The 19240-nt window shown below is 54.8% G+C and overlaps 2 protein-coding genes across 2 annotated transcripts in view; both read right to left on the bottom strand.

Annotated features, from left to right (window-relative positions):
• Positions 1 to 7715, bottom strand: part of ELMO3 (engulfment and cell motility 3) — a 31807-nt gene extending 24092 nt beyond the window's left edge. The window contains 2 exon segments of the mRNA XM_073307263.2: positions 5311 to 5358; positions 7685 to 7715. The gene's annotated coding sequence lies outside the window, so the exon portion shown is untranslated.
• The window catches only part of E2F4 (E2F transcription factor 4), a 19023-nt gene continuing 1587 nt past the window's right edge, over positions 1805 to 19240 (bottom strand). The window contains exons 2-8 of the mRNA XM_078848158.1: positions 13574 to 13683; positions 12618 to 12806; positions 11861 to 11943; positions 8541 to 8696; positions 7685 to 7876; positions 2401 to 2445; positions 1805 to 1920 (exon numbers count right to left, since the gene is read on the bottom strand). Coding sequence (XP_078704284.1) covers positions 1805 to 1920; positions 2401 to 2445; positions 7685 to 7876; positions 8541 to 8696; positions 11861 to 11943; positions 12618 to 12806; positions 13574 to 13683 — 891 coding nt within the window. The remainder of the gene's footprint in view (positions 1921 to 2400; positions 2446 to 7684; positions 7877 to 8540; positions 8697 to 11860; positions 11944 to 12617; positions 12807 to 13573; positions 13684 to 19240) is intronic.

Here is a 19240-nt window from a genome sequence, read left to right as displayed (position 1 = left end):
TATACGAATCCAAGTTCATTTGTTACCGTAAATTCTCACTAAATATCTTTTCCAAACATCATCTAACTGATGGCAAGAAATCAACAGCTTGAAGGAGAGAGCAAGGCCAGGCAGTACAGAGAGAACTCTAGCTACTCACAAAGGCCATGGAGTCTAGGCTAATGCATACCCTGGCCCCCCAGGTTCCAAGCAGCTCCCATGCAAAAGAGGAGAGAGGTTTAGGAACTGATGCATGTGGATCTGGAGGTCTGTTGTCCCTCTGGGACCTTCATCTCTCTCTCCAGTGCTAGCTGCTCACTGCTGGCAGCTGAACCAGAAAAGGAGACTCCCTGGCCGCAGCCTGCTCCTCTAGGGTTTCCAACGCTTGTTCCACACGGGATCTCCCGACTCATTCCCTCTCGCTGGACAGCAGTCAGGGCCAGCTCTGTCCTACAGAGGGACCAGGCGGCTGATGGGAGCAGTCAACCGTTGGGGTGGGGGGTGGTGACAGCTGCTAGAGGATAGCCTGTTTGCTGAGAGCAGCAGCATTTCTAGATCCAGCCCCAGTGTTAGCAGCTCTGCGGCCAGCAGAAGCAGGAGAGCAGCTGCAGTCGGATGTTCAAGAAAGGTGCAAAGCGAAGATTTTCTCAAATCCAGAATCAGGGGAGGTAGAGCCTGGCAAACAGTGCAAACCCAGAGACAGACTGCACCACCTGCAGAGGGGCTTTCTATTCCAACGACCAAAATTCAGAGGCAGAGAGGCATGCGAGGCAGAGAACCTCGCATTGCCAAAAGTTACAGGAGACCTTCCATTAACAAGCGATGAGGAAAAGCTGGGCGGGAGGGGGGAGACACAGAGAGAGCATCACACCAGGTAGCACCCTGCCACCAGATCAGGAAGGGAAAGCAAAGGCATAGGGCCACAGGGGAAGGACCCCTAACACACTGGCAAGCCCGGCCCTGGAGCAGATGCTTGGTCTGCCTCAGAGGACACTGCTATCTGTACGTCAGCAAAACAGACCCAGCTTGTCATGGCAAAGTGCTACCGAATGGGTCCACCTCCGCCTCCTGCCACACCGACCCAGGCTCAAGTGTGAGGCGGGGAGAACAGATTGATTCCCAGATGTCAGAAAAAATGGCCCCTCAGCACAGCTCCAGGGTGGGGAGTGCGAACAGAGCCTCTTCATGCATCAGCACAGAGGTTTAACTAACAAGGCCTAATTGGGGGGAGGGGGGGGGCGCAAATGCATGACTCAGCTCAGCTGCCAATTGCTTTTCACTTGTCAAATGAACTAGCTGGAGTCACTGAGGACCAGAGCTCACAGGGCCAATTTTCACAGCCAAGCGTGACCACCCTACTTGGAGAGGAGTCAAGGCTGCCGCACACCGACAGGCTCAGCTAACTGGGCTTGGAGCTGACCATCATACTACGACGCTGTCTAGCAGCTGATGCCTAGGAGATGCAAAGTGCCTCTGGAAGTGCAGGAAATCCAAGGCATGCGGGTGGGAGGAAGCTCTGAGAGGCACATGGGCAAAGCTTTACGGGGAAGGTTCAAACACGGAGCCTGTCGAAAGAGGCCTAGGATCCAGTGGAGAGACAGAGACGCAGCAGGGTGAGGTAACTCGAGGACCCCGTGTTGCACACGCCAGAAGAGAGACGCTACGGCGAGGCTCCCAGTCCGCAAGTCCACGTCTTGGTTCTAGTCCGGCCAAGAGCCCCTCTGACTCTCATCCAGCAGTAGCACAGAAGGCATCCGAAGAGCGAGACTTTCCAAAGCCAGCTACAAGACAGTCTGTTCACCAGCCCGGCCGCTGCACCGGGGAGTCAGAGGTTGAGGATAGGCACGTCGAAGAGGTCGCAGACGCCCTCGCTCTCATCCAGGTTGTAGATGTAGTCGTGGTCTCCAGGGGGAGGGGAGAGGCGGAGCAAGGGAGCAAATACTGTTCAAGAGAAAGCAGGGTCATACTGTTCACAAGCCTAGGGACATCCCACCTACCACCCTGATTGGAGCCTCCAAGCCCTGTCACAGGGATACCTCAGCTCACGCATCCCACTCACAGAATCGCAGAATATCAGGGTTGGAAGGGACCTCAGGAGGTCATCTAGTCCAACCCCCTGCTCAAAGCAGGGCCAATCCCAAATTTTTGCCCCAGATCCCTAAATGGCCCCCTCAAGGATTGAGCTCACAACCCTGGGTTTAGCAGGCCAATGCTCAAACCACTGAGCTACCTCTCCCCCCTTCTCAGGGGAGGAAGCTGAGGGCAGAGTCTGTCCCAAGAGTACTTCTGCCTGAGGCGAGGTGGGACTGAGCGCAAGACAGTGCGGGGCTGCCCCTGAATGCCCAACGTTATACAAACGACAGCCACCCTCCCTTCCCCCAGCCCCAAAGAGTTCAGAGGCAACAAAACCCAGCAACTCACCTTCGGATGACATCAGCTCTTCCAGCAGTTCGGAGTTCATACATTCTGGGGGGGAGACAGCAGGGTGAGGGGCACACTCTGCTTTGCAATGCCTAGTCTTGCTTTTCCTCAATACGCTTCCCCTCCTCCCTCCCCCAAGTTCTTTCCTCCCAGTATCATGGAAGCCAAATCACAGACCTGAACTACAGGTAGCTCTGGAGCAGACAAACAGGAGCTCAGGACTCGAGCCATTAACTCCGTGGCAGAGGGAAACTGGGGTGGTCAGCAGGCATCAAATGGGCCAAAAAATCCTGCAAGATTCTTGTGCCTGCTCCAGCATGACAAACTGTGGGTTGAGCCTCGTCCCTGCGATGGCGCCCCCAGCTGGCCCGGGTCTGGGCCTCGTCCCTGCCACAGCGCCCCCAGCTGGCCCGGGTCTGGGACAGTACCAGTACCATATTCCAAACACTTCTTTAAAAAGAGACTGCAGCAAAAGTGGCTAAAGTTGGCCCACTGAAACTTGGCAAGTTTGCAGTCCTCACTGAGGACAGGTGACTTTGCTTGCATGTGTAGGGGTAGGGGATTTACTGGGGAGGGAGACATTAAAAATAAAAACTAAGCAATTTTAAACACGTCTGATCACTGTCTCTCTCCATTAATGAAGACAGTCATCAAAACGTATAAAGTCTGCTGCAGTTTCCACGGTATGCATCCGATGAAGTGAGCTGTAGCTCACGAAAGCTCATGCTCAAATAAATTGGTTAGTCTCTAAGGTGCCACAAGTACTCCTTTTCTTTCATCAAAAGATGAACAGGTTTGGATTTAAGCTGCGCCCACGTGCACCTAAAAAGAGATTTTACCAACTAGCCCTTAGGACAATCAATACTCCTGGAAAGCCACATCCAGGATGCGTTGCTTCCCCGCTCCCCAGAAGATGGTCTGCAAACAGCCGCAGAAGCACTGCCCCTCCCCAAGCCAATTCAGCATGGTGAAGAGGGAATTGCAAAACCAAAACCATGCAGGATTTTTTCCCTTTTCCTTAAAAAAGGGGAAATGAAATAAAATCTGCGTCGTTCAGTCTCCTACAACACCGGTAACACGGGCACTACCAAGATCCTGCTTACTTGGTGGGATGTTTGAAAACCAAACAGTAAGCTATGAAGTCACACATATAAACTGAAAAACAGGACGACTCCTGTACTTCCTCTGCACACCAGTGGGTAGGAACTTTAACTGTGCAGCCCTCAGTACCAAACCAGCACCCAGGCCATGTTACTGTTAGAACGCAGAGAAATGAGGGTCGGAGGCATATTTGCTGCTGGCCCCATCTGTCTGGATCCTGTAGTCACTGCGCAAGTCAAACCCTATGCTTCGACACTGCACAAACCAGTTGTTTTAAAGAGACTGTTCTACGGACGTCTCACCAGCAGCCCTCTGAGGTCAACTGCATGGGGACTATGAAAACTGCACCTTTCCCCCGCTGCTGCATTTACCTTCCCTGCAGGATCTGGGGCACAGAACAGGGAATACTCATCTACTGCGGGCACTGGTATGGTGCTCACTGTGTACCGGCACAGCACACATGCTTGACTATCTGCCAGCAGTGGGCTAGGAAGGGCAGGCTGGGGCGCTGTTTGTCTGGCCCATACGGCACAGTGTGATTTACCACCTGGTTGCATTTCACCTGTGTCACACGCATGCTCTGGTGGTGGGAGCCCAAAGCACAGAGGGGTGCTGGACATGTGGATTTAGCACAGAGGGTTTCATGGGCCCCCGGCAGAATCTGTCCTGGGAGCTCACAACATGTCACTGAAGCCCGCCCGGCAGGCCTGGGAGGGCAAGTGGAGCACTTCCCGGGGAGACCGCTCTTGTGCGGTGACCTGCCGAATGGCAGCGGGACACTCTCTATGTGCTGCACTTGGTCATCATGCCCCACCACTGCAAAGCAGCGGCATGTGCTCAGGCCAGCTGGCATCTGCAGAGCAAGGCTTGGAAGCACCATGCCAGGGGCTCAGGAGAGCAGCTCCGGTGAGAAGAACCAGCAATGTTGCCTACATTAGATTGACTTTCTTCGCGTTCCCCACCCTTGGTACTATTGTTTCAGCTGCATCACTCAGCGCTGCGGGGGATTAGCCAATGGCCCCAGGCTTTTTAACCCAAGCCTGGTGCCAACTGGACAGCCTCTGAGCTGAGAGCCACAAACCCCCATGCCCAGTCTTCAGCAGCACCAGTACAAGCCCTGTGGGGGATTGCAGAGATCAGAGTCTAGTCTAGGCCGGTCCCCCACTCCATAGATTATTTGCATATGCGAGCCCTGTGTGCACAACAATACCAGCAGGGTCTGTCTTATCACCCTGTTCCAGACGCTACAGATCAGACGGGGTCAGGCAGGAGTAGGGTGACCAGATGTCCCATTTTTAAAGGGACAGTCCCATTTTTGGGGACTTTTTCCTAATAGAGGCGCCTATTACCCCCCACCCTGTCCCGTTTTTCACAGTTGCTGTCTGGTCACCCTAGGCAGGAGGGGAGCCCAGGGCAAAATCTTACGTTAGTAAGGGGGTGGGGGTCGAGGGGGAGATTTAGTCCATGCCTGACGCGCTAGCAATAACCATTTGTTGGCAGCAGTGGTCACTAGTATACACAGTGGCAGTCTGAACAGATTAACAGCTGTCATCCCAGAGGCCTCCAGCAGAGGTCGCTCAGCACCCAGTAAGCACAGAGACTGCAGGGGCCAGCAACAGGAACGGCTAGTCATCAGCCTGACAGAACCAGGTCCCTGGAGGAATCCGAAGGGACTCCTCTGCACAGCCTCCTTCTTGTGCCAAGGACCTGCAGAGGAGAGCTGAGAAAGGGAGGGAGGACAGAGCCCTTCTGCCCTGAGCACCAGGTGGGCAGGCAGAGGGGAACAGGGGTAGGGAGGGATCAGTGTACCTCGTGTTGGATCAAACATCTCCGAAAGTTCTTTGGGAAGTTCCAGCACTGTAAAGACAATGAACCAAACTGGTTGGCATTGTGCCATACAAGGTCTGAAATACAACAGCACACGCCAGCCCCGCCTAGGGCCCCCATCCTCAGTCCTGCCCCAAATCACCCACATTGTGGCCCAGCACACTTCCCAGTACGCATTCTCCCAGCACACTGCTTGCCATCCATCCGAGTTCCCATGACTGGGCGTGACACATCCAGGCAACCACCAACCCACATCCCTGGAGGAGAACACCACCCCCTGCTAGGAAACAGGGGCTCTGTAGAGGGAGGGTCCCAGACTCAGAGAAACGAGAGAGGAAGTGACCCATAAGAGCTAGCCCCCCTGCCTGCCTGGACAGCTTGCTCCCATACAGTGACAATGCCAGACAACATGGCAAGCTGAACCTAAAGTGGGCACCAGGAGCCCTGCATTCCCTGCAGCAGCTTCATTTACACTAAAAAGCTGAAGGTTTACTACTCTCGGAGTGGTTGTTCCAGGCTGTATGCAGACTCGTGAACACAAAACTGCAGCAGTGACACCTGGGTCATGTTTTCAAGGCTCCCTTCACAACCAGGAGGGCAAGACATGTTTTCCCCCCTGAACATCAGCTCAGCTTCGGGAGCACAAGTCTATGTCAAAGGGAGGAGGAGCACACAGAGTTCTGCTCACCTAGTGCTCTGTCCAGCCTGGCCTTCAGCAAACCAAGCAGCTCCCTGGAGACTATTCCACAGCCAGACACTGGACCCATTCCTTATCTCAGTCTCCCCATTCTTCCTTGTTATACTGCTCTCCAACCCTGGCCCTCCTTCCACCTTATTTCCTAGTCTGTCTGATGCTTTTCACCACAGCCACCTGCACACACCACAAACCCAGTCAGCAAGGCCTAAACCTTGAGGAGCTCCCACACCTGTGGTTTGCGGAGCCATCAGGTCACATGGTGTGACCCCAACCCCGGGAATCCCTCCCTTGGTCCCTCTGGAGCTCCTGCAGCTCAGCGCTCTGCAAAGCTCTTCCTATCTATGGGCCACTCCGCGAGGCCCCCCTGAGCCCCTCGCATTCTTTAACGAACGTGTCCAACCCCAGCGCAGTAGGGCCGAGCTATCACGCACATCATACAGGTGTGGGAACTGAGGCTGAGTGACTGGCTCAGGGTCACACACGCGGTTTTTAGCGTAGCAGGGAACTGAACCCAGACCCCAGGAGTCCCAGGCAAGCACCCTCGCAACTGGCCCCCGCACCCCCTCTGGCCACAGCCTGGAATACCAGAGCTACAGGGGCGGAGGACTGGCGACGGTGGGGTCTGTGCAATGGCCTGTCTCTCCTGACCAGCCCCATCAATGGAAGCGGTGGAGACTCTCACCCCTCCTCTCCCGGCTCCCCATCGCCTCCTCTCAGCCTGCTTCAGGCACAACAGCATGGGCCGCCTCCCCTGCCACACCCTCTTCTTTCCTCTTCAAACCCTTCCGGCTCAGCCTGTGGAGTTTCTAAGGGCTAGCGATTCAGCACAGGAGCTCCACGCCCGGGGTGACTCCAGCGCCCCCACAGGGCGGCAGGGGAGCTGTGCTCTGGAAACGAGCATCCGGGCCACTTGTCAGTAAAGAGCCCCCAGCCCTCCTCCACAGAGCCAGGCTGTTTGCAGTGCCTGGCTGTAGTCCAGCTCGGCTTCTCTCAAGTCCCTAGAGGGATACAGCTCCACTTCCAGCTTACACTGCCGCACTGTGTGAAACAGCCAGCAGGTCCCATCCCAGGACAGCCAAGTGATGCCCATGCATCTTTCAGGGGGTTAGCAAGCTTCTGAGTTAATCTCAGCAGAGCAGTGGGAATACCTTAGATGAATGTCCCTACAGAGACTCCGTGTGACTGTAACCTTGAGGAATGGGATGAAATGGAGAGAGAAGAGGGAGGCTAGTTACCTGGAGAACCCTCCCAACAGACTAGGGAACAGTCACAAGGGAATGGCTGAAAGCCCCTCTAGATTGAGGCACTCAACTGGACAAAGGGACTGTTCGGGAGAACCCTACACCCCAGCAGGTAACAGGAGGGATAGATGGGGTCCAGAAGGGACCTGTCGGGTCATAGATCATCTGCTACCAGCGTCAGAACGCAGACAGTAAACAGAGTCTCACCAGAGAGCCATCTCTGCCAGCTTTTTCACCCTCGCCACCACCATGCATGCAGCTACCTTGGATGGGGCAGGGATCTGTCTGCCCCTTCCTTTAGATCCCAGCTTGCAAGGCTTGACTGAGGCCTCTCAGCAGAAAGCAAAGCAGAGGTCAGCCCCTGTCTGGGCAGTGCCAACAGCCTGCGGGTCCCCCAGGAGCCCAAGGCCATACTCACTCTCTGTGGGATCTGGCTTGATTGGCTCAAAGGAGGTAGAGGTATTGGGCAGGACGGAGCTGCTGTCTAGCGAGGCAGATGACTGGAGCGGCTGCGTATCTAACACCGCCGGCTGGCTGGCTGGAGTGGCCACTGAGCTGAGAGGGTCGAAGTCGCTGCTGCTCTTGGACTCTGTTGCTGAAACGCTGCAATCTGTTACACACACACAGGGATTTCAGGGGGACTCCAGAATACGTGACCCCAAAGCAGCAGCCACAGCCCCCAGCAAATCCAGCAGCTTTGAGAGCGGAGCCTGGCCTGCCCCCTCGTTAACAAACCTGGCCTAAATGCAACAGACACTGGCATGTCCACAGACAGAGGGCTTTCTGTCTGGTTCTCACTCCCCCTGGACGAGCCTGCGTCCCTAGCGCTCACAGACTCGCTGTCCCAAACCCTCCTACTGCCCCCAGCACCTGCTGGCATCTTGCTGGCTGAGAGCACTGTCTCCATCACACTCCCAGCCAAGCTGGTAGGGAGATAGAGGGGTCGCTGCAGCGAGGGGTCGGCCAGCCTTGCCCCAGTCAGCCCAGGGAACAGGAGGTAAGGGCTGGAATTTACTGACTCAGTGCTCTAGTCATTGCACTTCAGCTCCCATATACGCCTGCAGCCCATTGGTCGTGGAAGGCATAGGGCAGAGCAGGGATGATCCAATGGACTAGAGAACAACTCTGGCAGGGGTGGGGGGAAATCCACGTTTAGCTGTATCTGGACGTTCGGAAGCATTCCCATATGAACTCCAAAGTGCTTCTAAAAAGCCTCCCCCATTCCTAGCTGGTACCGTGCCACTCGCCCGGCCACCATCCCACTCCTTGCTCACCTGGGCTCGTTTTCTGTGCAGCCGGGCTGTGGTCCTGAGTGCTGCTCGGTGTCGGCGTGGACGGGTGAGTACTGCTGGGGACAGATGCCTCCTGGAAGTGGTCAACAGGCGACCTCTGTGGTTTAGCAGGCACGACTGGCTGGCACTGAATGAGGTCTTCAGGGGGAGGGACAGGGAGCACCACAGGGGGGGAGCTCAAAGCATCTTTGTTTACGAGGAGGACATCAATTGGACCACTCGTGCTTTTCAGATGGATCTGATATTTCTTCTGTCCATTCAGGCCCTGAGGAAATCAGGGAGCAAAGTACCCAGATAAAATTAACAGCAGTCCTCAAACAGGACTTAAGCTTCCCGGGGCAAGGTCCGTGCTCTGAAATGGCTCAGCATGCTACAGGAGCTCCTCCCTCCCTCCGACAGCTGCTCCCTCTCCTCCCACAGCTACCCTTACTCCAGCACACTTGGAATGATCCTCCTTACCCCAACAGCACAGCAAGCAAGCAATGCTCATATCCTTCCAGTAACTCCAGCCAACCCAGGACACCTCCATCCCAGCCTGATCAAACACCCCCCCCCCCCAAACACAGCACCCACCTCCGGAATGGGAACCTCCAACCGAGTGCCTGATGGGGCTCGAATTGCTAGGAGGGTGTCTCCTGTGAAAATAAACTGGTCAGCGCTCCAAGGGATGCCTCTGGCTGCTGTGCCCAGCATGGGCTGTCATTCAACCAGCCCCTCCCAGGAGAACTCCTGTGCACTCCCACCAACCAGGGCTGGGCCATCTGCCTGACTGGGGAATCAGCATCCATCCTTCACAATGCACTACTGGCCCAACACATGGCCCCGGGGAAACACTTTTGCTGGCTCGCTCTTGTGTTGAGTACTAGGACTCTGGTAGCAAGAAAGGAGGGTTTGAGTGTCTCCTGAGGAAAAGGGAGCTGGGGCAAGGATAGAGACCTGCTGCAGGGAGTGACCCCAGAAACAGACAAGTTCAGGTCAAAGTTTATGTTAGTTATTGAAGTTAGCAAGAAAGGGATACCAAAAAAGGAGCAGTCGGGGCCCATACCCAGCGTGTGCTGAGCTGGGAATGCCACTGCCTTGCAGAATCTTAGACATTTAACACCTTTCTTTCCAAAGATGTGCACCTAGTCACATGAACTGAAAACAAATTGGCTTTGTGGAATATCATGCAGCCAGTAAGCAGGAAATTCCCAACATTACTGCTGCTTCTGTAGTGCTAATTTAGCTACACTGCACACCTTCAATAGGCTCTGGCTGGCACCAACACCATACGAGTTTACATTTAACATGGAAAACAAGACAAGAAGTCTCCTACCGGTGCAGCACAGCCTCTGTGTGCCTGACACGTCAGCCTTTCCATGGCACGAATTCATTTTCTGCCTTTAACTTCACATGGTTTATTAATGAAAATAGGTAAAAGGGAGGAAAATCCCAAAAGTCACAAAAAAGGAAGAACAGTGTTCTTTGATCTCAGCCCGGTAATTAATGGCTGTCCTTGTAAATTCTCTGGCCCAAAGCAACTTGGCTTACAAAAGTTATTGACAAATCTTGTGGGGTTTGTAAAGTGGGGAATCTTCAGCAATTTATCCGTACCAAATACATCTTTAAAACAGATTAAAACATGGACAGAAGAGTCCTAAAGTACATGCTTAAATTCCAAACTTGTAATGTTACCACAACTATTGAAACGTGTTTCAAATTTGCCTTGATCTTTAAATCTCAAGAAACAAGCCAAGTCTGATGTTTGTGTCTTCATCTTTTTCAAGTTTTGAGTAAAAACTTTAAGATAGCGACATAAGGTAAATAGGTATTTTTGCCACTCAGTCTAAGAAACAGAGCAACCTATTTTCATTCCGTTTATCTAAATAAATTCACATTTGGGATAGGGCCAAACATGGGAAATTTCAGCCCACAAGGTATTTACTGAGGAAAGGGGGCAAGGTGGAATGGAAGTTGGAATTCAGCCTGAAGTACAAGGCTGTGATACAAGAGATCCAGCAAAACAGCTTTCCAAAGATCACCAAGAGTGGAGAGTCAGGTATCCTACCTAAGGTATGTTTTCTGGCTACACAGAGATCAGCTTCACCCCCTGGAGGCCAGCTGGGATCACCCTGTAATACCACGAGGAGACAGGCTGAGATGTCTGTTTTAAAACAGCCGGATAATTCAGATCCGCTCCCAAAAAGACAAATCAGTGACCGTGAGTCCAGCTGCAAGGCCTTCACATTGTAGAGTAAGTTTTGGCTTCAGATGTAAATCTGTCCTGAAGAGCAGGAGTGACAAGCAATCTCTGAACTCTTTTAGACTTGGGCTTTTGCATCTCAATTGCTTCCCACACATAATGGCTACCACACAACATTTGTCTACTTCTGTTCCATCAGATCCTCCCATGCGATTACAAGGTATTTGGTGCCATGCATTTTCCTGGTGCTTTACACAATCCCTGTCCCAAGGAGTCAGAGATCAGACACAGCACAGCAGGAAAGCCAAGGATTGCTGTGCACAAGTTACTGGAAGGAAAACAAGAGAAGATTCTTGGAAGGAGGTGGCTCTTGAGGAGAAGAGAGAAAGATCTTGGTGACTACATAGAGAAACTGTTGCAAGCCCAGGAAGCAACATGAAGTCAGGCAGAGAGTCAAGAGAGAAAGAGGACAACGGAAGGTGCACTAAGGAAAGAGGATTGGGAGGAGTGCTGAAAGAAATAGGAGCAAGCAGTCAGGGGGAGGCGAAATCATGTAAGGCCTTGGATCTACCAGGGCCTTTGAAACAAAGGCATTTATTTGTACAAATGAGGCAAAGAAAAAGGAATGCTGGCTCTTCTCAGTCATATGCAAAGGCCTCCAGCTGGCAAGCAGCACATCTCAGCCCTGGGGAGGGTTCTGCTACAGCTTCCCTTGGAAGGGATGACCTGTCAAGGAAAGCTGAAATCCTGCAATTAAAAACTTGCCCCATAGGATAACATGGCCCCAAATACAAAGGGACAGAACAGACAGCCCCCTACTACAAGTGTGCTCTAGGGAATTCTATGGTCTACCCCTTGCACAGAACAGTCCCATTCCCAGATAGGACTCCTCTGACTGTAATGATACAGCTTGAATTTAGTGGCAGCTGATCCCTAGGATTGTGGGAGACGACGCAGGACTGTCTCTTCACGGAGGACACAGACAGCACATCTTGGGGACCAGCTAGGATCTACTGTCATCTCCCTGCTGGGAAATGGGGGAGCACAGCTGGGACAGCCAGGTAGGTCTGCTGCCTCAGGCCATGGGAGATCAGGCAGGGACCCGGCACCATCTCCTCACCTGTGAAGCACTTGCAGATATCTTCGTGCGTCACATAGGCCAACGTTCTTGTGGTTAAGGAGAAAAGGTGTAGCGTCTCCTTCCTGCACGCAGACAATGGAATTCCTAGAAGCAGCTAAATGCCCGCACCAGAGCCTCTGAAGTGGTCTGGAGGGGAGGCCTACCTGCTGCAGGGCTAGCGCTCAGAGAGGAAACCTGCCAGAGCAGCTACATGCCTGAGAACGTAGCACCGAAGACTCGGAAAGAGGCACTTCTGTCCTGAGTCTGGACTGAAGCGATGCCTTAACATGGTGCTCAGGGACACCACAGGGCCAGAAGCGGGGTCTTTTGGGTGAAATGATCTCTAAACATGCCAACACACCTTCCCCAAAGGTGGAGCAGTCCCCAGTGGTCCCGGGGAAATTCCAACCCAGCTGATTACACCTGCCTCCCCAAACAGTCCCTGCAGTGGCACATGGATAGTTTGCTTTACTTGCTGTTGTATACTGCTGGGTCATGTTACAGCACGCTGTTAATCAGCTGCTCTGTGCCACCCCAGATGTGGATGCATTCAGGGCTGGCTATTATTATTAACTATTTGTATGAGCATGCTCCCAGGAGCTCATTGTGCTAGGTGCTGTGCAAGTTACATTTGTGCAATGCTTTGCAGGATTTGATGAGAAAAGGCGCTATAGAAATGTAAGCTTATTAGTACTGGAAGGAGAGGCAACTGCCCCTTCAGGCCCAGCGGTAGAAGAGAGAGCAGTAGGAACCGAACCAGGAGCTGGGGGTGCTGAAAGGATATCTGCTGTTCTGTACATCTTCTGTGACGTTTTTGATGCTCTGCTGGACCCACATCTTCTGCTGCTCCAGCTCCTGTTCACGCTGCTCCAGGTCCTCTATCTCTGCCTTCAGCTCAATGAGTTTGTGGGCTATCTCGCGGGTGTTACAGCCCGGGCCCACCCCTCTGTGCAGAGAGAGAAAGGAATGAGTGGCCCAGCCCCATTAATGGAGAAAATAAAATTTGCAGAGGGCACTGACTGCACCGCCTTGGAAAGAGGAGCCACTCCCAGCCCTCTCCTGACACACAGAGGTTGGAGCCCAGCTCTTCCACACCTCACCAGCTCCCAGCAGTGCAAAACCCATTCTTGAGCACCACAGCTAGAGCCCCTAGCTCCCCTTACCTTCTCCCATAGTACACCAGGGTCAGAGGCCCCAGATCTCCCATCTCCCCCCAAAGCCTCCTTCCAGTATAAGAGGGTCAAAGCCTACCCTCGTACTGGGGGCAGAACCCTTCCTCTCTCAATACCAGGGTAAGGGTTGGAGGCATCTGTTCTGGTCAAAGCCCCTGCAAGCAGCTAGCATGCACCCGAAGCAACAGCTACATACGTCAGCCGCTGGAGAAATGGCTCCCAGCCCATGTCTACACTAGCATCGTCCCCTCAAATTCCCCACAGCCGCTATTGGCACGGCTTAGCTAGGGGAGTGCTAGCACCAACCAGCTGGCAGACACTGCCCTCAGAATGCCAACAGAGCCTTGAAGCCGCGGTTCTGCTACCTCTGCCACCATTCCCGCTGCAGATGGAGCTGCGCCGGGGTAGCAAGGGTGGGAAGTTTCAGAGGGGGAAAACATGGGGAGCAGAATATGGGCAAGGCCTCAAAGTGAGAGGAGCATTGAGAGGAGCCCTTCTCCCAGAATCCTCCCACACTGCTCAGAGTATCTCAGTCACTCACTTCCACTGGATACTGTTCTTGGATTTCTTCTCGATCAGCCCAATGCCCTCCAGAACATTTGTGATGTCGTAGATTCGCCGTTTCTGCCGCACTGCCAAGGTATCCGCTGCCTGGGGATTAGAGACTGACAGCTGACTCCAGAAATTCCCAATTCCGCTCTGCCCCCATGGACACAGACATCACATCACCCCAATTACAGATCAGACCCTGCTGCTTCCAACAGCGTCTCCTTTGTGCCCCCCCCCCCCCCCCCACTTCTCAAATTACAAATCAGACACTGTTCCCAGGGACATCAAAACTATCTGCCCCACAAGCCAACTGCTCATCCAACTAACACCCCATCCATCACAGACCAAACCCAGCCACCTCCTTTGGATTGTGTGTGGATTGCTCATCTCCATGACAAGACCATGTTGGGAGGGAGGGGAATACATGTTACATCCATCTGGAGCTAGATGTTCTCGAGAAGCTTTGTGTGGCGACCTGCAAACTGGATGCATGCTCCCTTGACTGATCAAATCCAGAGGGTAAGAAGGAACGGAATGGGGAGGTGTCGGGGAGAGAGAAGAAACTGGGTCTACTAAAGGCAACAGTTCTGCACGGTCAGGGAGATGGGCTGGATAGTCCCACAGGCCTTTTCCACCTGACTTCCATGCCACTGGGTGGAAAGTGTCACCACCTCCCTCAGGTGAGCTGCCAGCATCTCTCAAATGGGCATTGTTCAGCCCATGCACAAAAAGCCACCCCCTTGGCCCTCAAAATTTCAGCCCCGGCTCTATTCTTTTTTTAGGCAGATTAGGGAGGCTGTGATGAGGCAGCTCTTGTGCTACCCAAAGTTCTCTGATTTCCTTGACTCTCTTGGATGTAGGGCCCAGTGTCCACACAAGAAGGTTCCACTGGTGGAACTGTCCTTCAGTTGGCAGGAACTGCAGCACATTAAGACACAATGAGTCCCTTGACACCTGTTAAGGGAATCTACTCCAGCTCCCATCCCACATAAGTGGGTATTACATCAGTGCTGGGCCAGTGTGGACACATCACGCCTGTATTAACAAACCCAGCGCCACACTGCACTGGATATTGCAGAACAGACATGTCTGACTACCTTTCTACACAGTAGTGCTCCAGAAGCCACTCATCTGTTCCAATGATGTTGACATACCTGAGTCCCATTTGACAACTATTTCTGAAGCAAACACACACCACTTTTCTTACAGAATATAAACATCTTTGGTCACCTCCTGCATATGCCTGAAGCCAGACAGAGGTCAACAGTGTGAACACATACATCTGGTGTGATATATATGGGTGTAACTCCACTGATGCATGTTGCACTGGTGGAACTTTCATGTGTAGACAAGACCTAGGTTTAGGTACTGGGTATGACATGGAGACTGTGTTGCTTACTCTGAGCAAAGATCTCCAGTGGACAAGGATAAAGCCAATGCTAATTCTCTACCCATAAACTACCTTCAATACCACAAAGTACAAGGCACAGATGACTCCTCTGCAGGCCACAGCAGAGGTAGATATGGCTGTTTGCCTAGCTCTGTTTTCCCTCCCAGGACAGAAAGTAATTGTTGATCTGACTCAAGGGACCCCTGATGGAGGTACCACACAATTCTGGGGAGAGAGTGACAGCCTTTGGGCTGTATTTGATGGCAGGATACAGAAGTCAGGTCACTTTGCATCTCTGATTCATTGGACCCAGACTGTACAAGCACTTGGACTACCCACTATCTGCCCATGAGTGGAGCCTCGGTGAGAGTAAGATCCAAACATGACAGAAGGGTAAAGCAGCAGAGAGGATCTGTTGAAGCTGTTCCATTTTGTGCTGCGTGGCATGGTGGCCTGTGCTATACAGGGCTCAGATGAAATGATCTAGTGGTCCCTTCCGGCCTCAACAATGCAATATTCACTGGACCAAAGAAAGAGAATGACTCTATAGCCCAGTGGTTCGGTCATTCACCTCAGTCCTAACCACCATGTTTTGGCTACGCTGAGGTCCCTCTCTCGGACCAGACAGCCCATTCCAGTTCTGAAAAACCTGCCTGAAAAGTTTCCTCAAAACAGACAGGTTCTGTGAAAAGTTTCGCTTTTGACAAATCAGCATTTTCCAGAAAAAAAAACAAAACCCACATCTGACCAAAGCTTGAGAGGAGTTCTGCTGCATCCTAGCCACGCCTGGACGCAAAAGTGCTTCCTTCTATCAGCAATTCAGCCAGGGGGCCACAGCCCTTCCCAGATCTATTAAGCCTCCTGTTTTCAGTCATCCCTCCCTGGGCTCCCAGGTGGATGCCTACATCCATGCCTGCTGCCTAGAGCAGCACCTGCAATGCCGCGGATCCCAGGGAGATTCATCCAGCTGCCTAGAGTGCCTCTACCCAGAGAGAGACCCAGTTCTGAAGAGTGAGCATTCCACTGTCTTAGTTCTCTGGACAGTGACACTGCTGGGTGCTTCTCCCCATGGCCACCACCTGAGGTAAATGATGTCACCTCTACTGACCTGGGGGATGTCGATCACCTCTCATAGGTGCCAACGGTTCTGGGAGGCAGATGCCCACTCCAAATGCCACTTCAGCACCCCAATCCTCCCCACCCCCCACATACATACACACCAACATGATAAGCAGCAGCTCCCAGGGGTAGAGGATGTTCAGGAGGCTGCGAAGGCAGGCTGCAGCCAAGCACCATGAAAGGACATTCAGCTTAACCCGCTCCAATCACCCGCCCCGTTCTACCTCCCCTCTCCAGGCCCCATCCTGAGCTTCCATTTATCCAAAGCAACTTTTTCCCTATTGAATCTCCCTCTCTGCCCCCCAAAATTGTGTATGTTGAAAAGGCTGCTCACCAGGGTGCTGCAAGATGCATGTTAGTGATCTAGGATACGGTGGGGTGAGATAGCTTTGGGGACAGACTGTGCAGTGTGCTTCTGTGATGCATAAACATGCAGCTTGGTGTCACGGAGGTGAAAAAACGCATGTTCATCTCATCACTTACATGCAATCTCCGGAGCTTCAGCCAGAAATGGTCTGATTTCCTCTCTGCTCCTCACCTCCCCAAGCATCCAGACCTTTATCACCTCCAGTCTGGAGGAGGCAGAGTGCTCTACCAGGGGCTAGCCGTAAAGATCATTTGGAAACTTCAGCTAGTGGAGAACTGCATTCCCGCTTGCTTAGCGGCGCTTTCCCTGCGCCCTGCACATTGCACTGGTTTCCTGTCAGGTCACGGATACAACGCAAGAGGTGGATTTTGGTCGATGTATCCCTTTCAGGTTGGGGTCCTGCTTAATTTAGTGATGTTTCTCTCTGCGTTGCAACCTGAGACAAGCTGCTGTGCTAGGGCTGGCAGGTCCTGGATTTGATCCGGGATATTACGCTCTGGTGATGGGACTCTCAGTGCGGTTTTCACAGTCAGGCTTGACAAAGCCCTGGCTGGGATGATTTAGTTGGGGATTGGTCCTGCTTTGAGCAGGGGGTGGGACTAGATGACCTCCTAAGGTCCCTTCCAACCCTGATATTCTATAACCCTTCACTCTGGAAATTGCTTCCCTGTCAGAGCAACACAGATCAGGTGTGTTGGCCTTCAGGGCACATTGGAAGAGTTTTCCTGGGGCAGGGTTTTGGCTCTTTTGCAAGGATGGGGGCAACTCCTTTCACATTGCGTCACAATGCATTTATGATAGGGAAACAAATATATTTATAACACTTACTCCCTAGAAATATGGCAGATACCAAGGGCTCCACCCAGGCCCTGCACCCCTCCCCTCTCCCCACAACCCTGCACCCAGCCCCATGGCACTAATCACTACTTCCCCCAATGCACATCCTTCCAGTCCTAGCACCCAAGGGCACCAAACAGGGGAAACACAGGGCACATCTCAGCCTGGCCTCACAACAGCTTGGGCCCTACGCAGCACCCACAGTAACCACTTCACACCCTACAGATACCCCCGGCGCCTCTGCAACCTCCCATGGACAGATACCCCCTGCCTGGCGATGGACAGATATCCTCCTGCCCCCTCTGAATGCCCTCCCATGGATACCCCTACCTTGTCATAAATAGCTACCCTATCCCCTGCAGCCCCCTCCCCTCTCACCCCCGCTCTCCTCTCGCGCCCCCAGGATAGCCCCCTCCCCTGTTGCCCTCCCTCCCCTACGGCCCCCGCCATGCTCTCCCCTCCGACCCCCCCCCAGGACAGGCTCCCCTCCCCATGCTCTCAGCCTCCCCTCCGACCCCCCCCAGGACAGCCTCCCCCCCCCGTGTTCTCCCCCTCCGACCCCCCCCAGGACAGCCTCCCCTCCGACCCCCCCCCAGGACAGCCTCCCCCCCCCGTGCTCTCAGCCTCCCCTCCGACCCCCCCCCAGGACAGCCTCCCCCCACCCCGTGCTCTCCCCTCCCCACCCCTCCGACCCCCTCCAGGACAGCCTCCCCCCACCCCGTGCTCTCTCCTCCCCTCCGACGCCCCCAGGACAGCCTCCCCCCCCTCATGCTCTCCTCTCCCCTCCGACCCCCTCCCAGGACAGCCTCCCCCCTCGTGCTCTCCCCTCCCCCCCCTCCAACCCCCCCAGGACAGCCTCCCCCCTCGTGCTCTCCCCTCCCCCCCTCCAGGACAGCCTCCCCCCTCGTGCTCTCCCCTCCCCCCCCTCCAGGACAGCCTCCCCCCTCATGCTCTCCCCTCCCCCCTCGTGCTCTCCCCTCCACCCCCTCCGACCCCCCCAGGACAGCCTCCCCCCTCGTGCTCTCCCCTCCCCCTTCGTGCTCTCCCCTCCACCCCCTCCGACACCCCCAGGACAGCCTCCCCCCTCGTGCTCTCCCCTCCCTCCCTCCGACCCCCCCAGGACAGCCTCCCCCCTCGTGCTCTCCCCTCCCCCCTAGTGCTCTCCCCTCCACCCCCTCCGACCCCCCCAGGACAGCCTCCCCCCCCATGCTCTCAGCCTCCCCTCCGACCCCCCCCAGGACAGCCTCCCCCCCCATGCTCTCAGCCTCCCCTCCGACCCCCCCCAGGACAGCCTACCCCCCCCGTGCTCTCCCCTCCCCCCAGGACAGCCTCCCCCCTCGTGCTCTCAGCCTCCCCTCCGACCCCCCCCAGGACAGCCTCCCCCCTCGTGCTCTCCCCTCCCCCCCGACCCCCCCCAGGACAGCCTCCCCCCTCGTGCTCTCCCCTCCCCCCCCTCCGACCCCCCCAGGACAGCCTCCCCCCTCGTGCTCTCCCCTCCCCCCCCCTCCGACCCCCCCAGGACAGCCTCCCCCCCCCGTGCTCTCAGCCTCCCCTCCGACCCCCCCAGGACAGCCTCCCCCCCCATGCTCTCAGCCTCCCCTCCGACCCCCCCCAGGACAGCCTCCCCCCCATGCTCTCAGCCTCCCCTCCGACCCCCCCCAGGACAGCCTCCCCCCTCGTGCTCTCAGCCTCCCCTCCGACCCCCCCCAGGACAGCCTCCCCCCTCGTGCTCTCCCCTCCCCCTTCGTGCTCTCCCCTCCACCCCCTCCGACACCCCCAGGACAGCCTCCCCCCTCGTGCTCTCCCCTCCCTCCCTCCGACCCCCCCAGGACAGCCTCCCCCCTCGTGCTCTCCCCTCCCCCCTCGTGCTCTCCCCTCCCCCCCCTCCGACCCCCCCAGGACAGCCTCCCCCCTCGTGCTCTCCCCTCCACCCCCCTCCGACCCCC

The sequence above is a fragment of the Lepidochelys kempii genome, chromosome 12 (genome assembly GCF_965140285.1).
Source record: "Lepidochelys kempii isolate rLepKem1 chromosome 12, rLepKem1.hap1, whole genome shotgun sequence".
NCBI lineage: Eukaryota > Metazoa > Chordata > Testudines > Cheloniidae > Lepidochelys > Lepidochelys kempii.
This window is presented reverse-complemented; position numbering and strand designations above follow the sequence as displayed.